The 2,996-nt window shown below is 44.9% G+C and overlaps 1 protein-coding gene across 1 annotated transcript; it reads left to right on the top strand.

The window, feature by feature from the left end:
- Positions 1 to 2,581, top strand: LOC100704318 (multifunctional protein ADE2). Its single transcript, XM_019356175.2, has 9 exons — positions 1 to 41; positions 117 to 314; positions 534 to 712; positions 797 to 976; positions 1,086 to 1,199; positions 1,281 to 1,364; positions 1,587 to 1,767; positions 1,853 to 2,011; positions 2,090 to 2,581. Exons 1-9 carry the CDS (start codon positions 26 to 28, stop codon positions 2,254 to 2,256), a joined length of 1,278 nt encoding a protein of 425 aa, XP_019211720.1. The 5' UTR covers positions 1 to 25; the 3' UTR covers positions 2,257 to 2,581.
- The last annotated feature ends 415 nt before the right edge of the window (positions 2,582 to 2,996 follow it).

Raw genomic sequence — 2,996 nt, 5'->3', positions numbered from 1 at the left:
GAACTGCTCAGGATCCACGAGCGCCATGGCATCCACCCCAGGTACTGCACGAGCCTTAATCTGCACTTTAGAGCTTCAGTTAGATGTTCATGTTTTAATTCTTTACTTGTTTTCAGAGTTGAAAATCGGCCAGAAGCTCAATGAGGGCAAGACTAAACAGATTTTCGAGCTCGTGGACCAGCTGGGACTGGTTCTAGTCCAGTCTAAAGACCAGATCACAGCTGGGAACGCCGTGAGGAAAGATCAGATGCAGGGCAAAGCTGCCATTGCCAACAAAACCACGAGCTGCGTGTTCCAGCTGCTGCAGGAGTCTGGTGAGGTTTTTATTTCTGCAGAAGGTTTTGGAAACAACAGATTGCATCAAAGGTTGATTCAGTGACTGGAAAAAACTAAATCTCGTACATGAACAGAAATGATAATCATGCAATAATACTTAATATATACAGATTCAATAAAATATAGTTTTTAATCTCAGATGTTGTAATATGTCAGTGAGTTTGAGGTTGCTCTGATATCCACCCTTCTCTCCTCAGGCATTAAGACGGCCTTTGTTAAGCAGCACTCGGACACGGCGTTCATCGCAGCGCACTGCGAGATGATACCCATTGAGTGGGTGTGTCGCAGAGTGGCGACTGGATCTTTCCTCAAGAGGAATCCAGGAGTCAAAGAGGGCTACCGCTTTTCTCCTCTAAAGATGGAGATGTTCTTTAAAGTGAGTCTTGCTGCGTGCAGTGATTCTCTCCGTGTGTTTTCAGTCTGAGTGTTGCAGAAAACTCATCACTGATTGTGTTTTTAGGATGATGCCAACAATGATCCTCAGTGGTCAGAGGAGCAGCTGCTGGAGGCCAAACTGTGTGTGGCTGGGCTCACTATTGGTCAGTGTGAGGTGGACATAATGAATCGCAGCACTGTGGCCATTTTTGAGATAGTGGAGAAGGCCTGGGCCACTCAGAACTGCACCCTGGTGGACATGAAGGTAGCTGTGCAGCAGCGCCCCCTGCTGGTTAAAGTCACATCTTGGTGCGATCACTTTTCTCCTGTAGCTGCAGCAGAACTACAACTAAGGACTTTTTCTTTGCTTATAGATTGAATTTGGCGTCAGTGTGAAAAGTCGAGAGATTGTGCTCGCTGACGTGATTGACAACGATTCATGGAGGCTTTGGTCAGCTGGAGATCGGAGCCAGCAAAAAGACAAACAGGTGATGGACTGACTTTGATTTATTTTCATGCTGATATGAAAAAAAGACACAAGCCTCAAACTTTTCTTTTCCCCTTTGTAGGTGTACAGAGAGCTGAAGGAAGTGACCCCAGAGGCAATGCAGATGGTGAAGAGGAATTTTGAGTGGGTCTCTGAAAGGGTCAAGGTACAGCACACAGATGCCTCTAATCTATTCTTGATCTTGTAGGAGTGTTTAGCTCTTTCTTTGCTTTGAACATCCAAACCAACAAACACTGTTTAACATCACAAAAGCCTGCAGCTGCTTTTGATGTCATTCAGGAAAAAACCAGCACAGCTGTACGATTTTTCTTTTGAGCAGGTAAAACTGACATAAAGTGATGATTCAATGGTTTCTGTGTGTCTACAGTTGCTGCTGGAGCCCCAGGCAAGCAGCAGGGTGGTGCTTTTAATGGGCTCCACCTCAGACGTGGCCCATTGTGAAAAGATAAGAAAGGCGTGCGCCTCCTACGGGCTCCCCTGTGTCCTCAGAGTCACCTCGGCACACAAGGGTCCAGATGAGACGCTGCGCATTAAAGCTGAATATGAAGGTGTGCTTTAATACTGACGTAACTGCATCTTTATACTGATCTGGGATTCTTTCTAATCGGATCATTTCTTTATGCTGTGTTGCAGGTGATGGCGTACCCACTGTGTTCGTGGCTGTGGCTGGGAGGAGTAACGGCCTCGGCCCAGTGATGTCTGGTAACACGGCTTACCCTGTGATCAGCTGCCCTCCTCTCACTCCAGACTGGGGACCACAAGATGTCTGGTCATCCCTCCGCATGCCAAGTGGTGAGCAGAGCTCTTTACTGTAACGTGCAGCGTTAATCATACGTGCTGTTTTTGCATTGATTTATTTTTGTCCTGCAGGTCTCGGCTGCTCCACCGTGTTGTCTCCTGAAGCTTGTGCTCAGTTTGCAGCGCAGATCTTGGGGTTGAGGGACCACCTGGTGTGGTGCAAACTGAGGGCATCCATGCTCAACACCTGGGTGTCTCTCAAGCTGGCTGACAAGAAGTTACAGGCCTGCAGCCTCTGAAGAGCCCAGCGTGCATCACACTGAACAAAAGAGCTTTGGTCCATTTAGCACCCTTGAAGGGAACTGCAGGACTGACAATGACACAATTCATTTCATTGAGGCCAAGTTTATAACATGGAACTGTTTCTAATAGATTTGTTATAGTTTCTCAATTTTAATAGAATTTTATGGAATTTTTTAATTTGTTTATTTATTTTTGCCTGCATGTTGTTGCTGCCTGTGTTTAATTGTGTCATTTTTGTAACTTGCTGCTGCCCATCGTCAGGTCTCCCTAAAAAAGGTTTTTGTTTCAGTGGGATCTTCCTGGTTGAATAAAAGAAAAAGCAAAAAGAAATTCCTTCTCCATCTCAGACTCTGTGGGGCTCAGTTAATGTGGTAAATGTTAAAGTTCATAACATCACAGTTAGAAAAAGACTGAAGAAGTATGACTAAGGAAGAAAGACTAAAACGAACATGGTTTTGTTCTATCTGAACAAACAACAAGACTTTGTCAATTGTCACGCAGAGCTGTGGAGAGGCGTGATTTAAGCTTAATTTAGCACCACTGGACCTTTGAACCTTGCAGTCATTTAGAAGCAGAATTTAATGATCAGAGCAGAATTATGGATCATAGTTTCCAAAATATGATTTATTTATGTCAACATTCATTAATACATTATCTCACATGTGTTCCACATACTCAGGTTTCATGCACAGCGCAAGCACGCGCGCGCACACTTCAGTAAAGTTGGCTTTTCTGT

This window comes from Oreochromis niloticus, unplaced genomic scaffold (assembly GCF_001858045.2).
Source record: "Oreochromis niloticus isolate F11D_XX unplaced genomic scaffold, O_niloticus_UMD_NMBU tig00007745_pilon, whole genome shotgun sequence".
Classification (NCBI taxonomy): domain Eukaryota; kingdom Metazoa; phylum Chordata; class Actinopteri; order Cichliformes; family Cichlidae; genus Oreochromis; species Oreochromis niloticus.
Note: the sequence above shows the minus strand (reverse complement) of the source record. Positions and strands in the feature narration are given on the sequence as shown.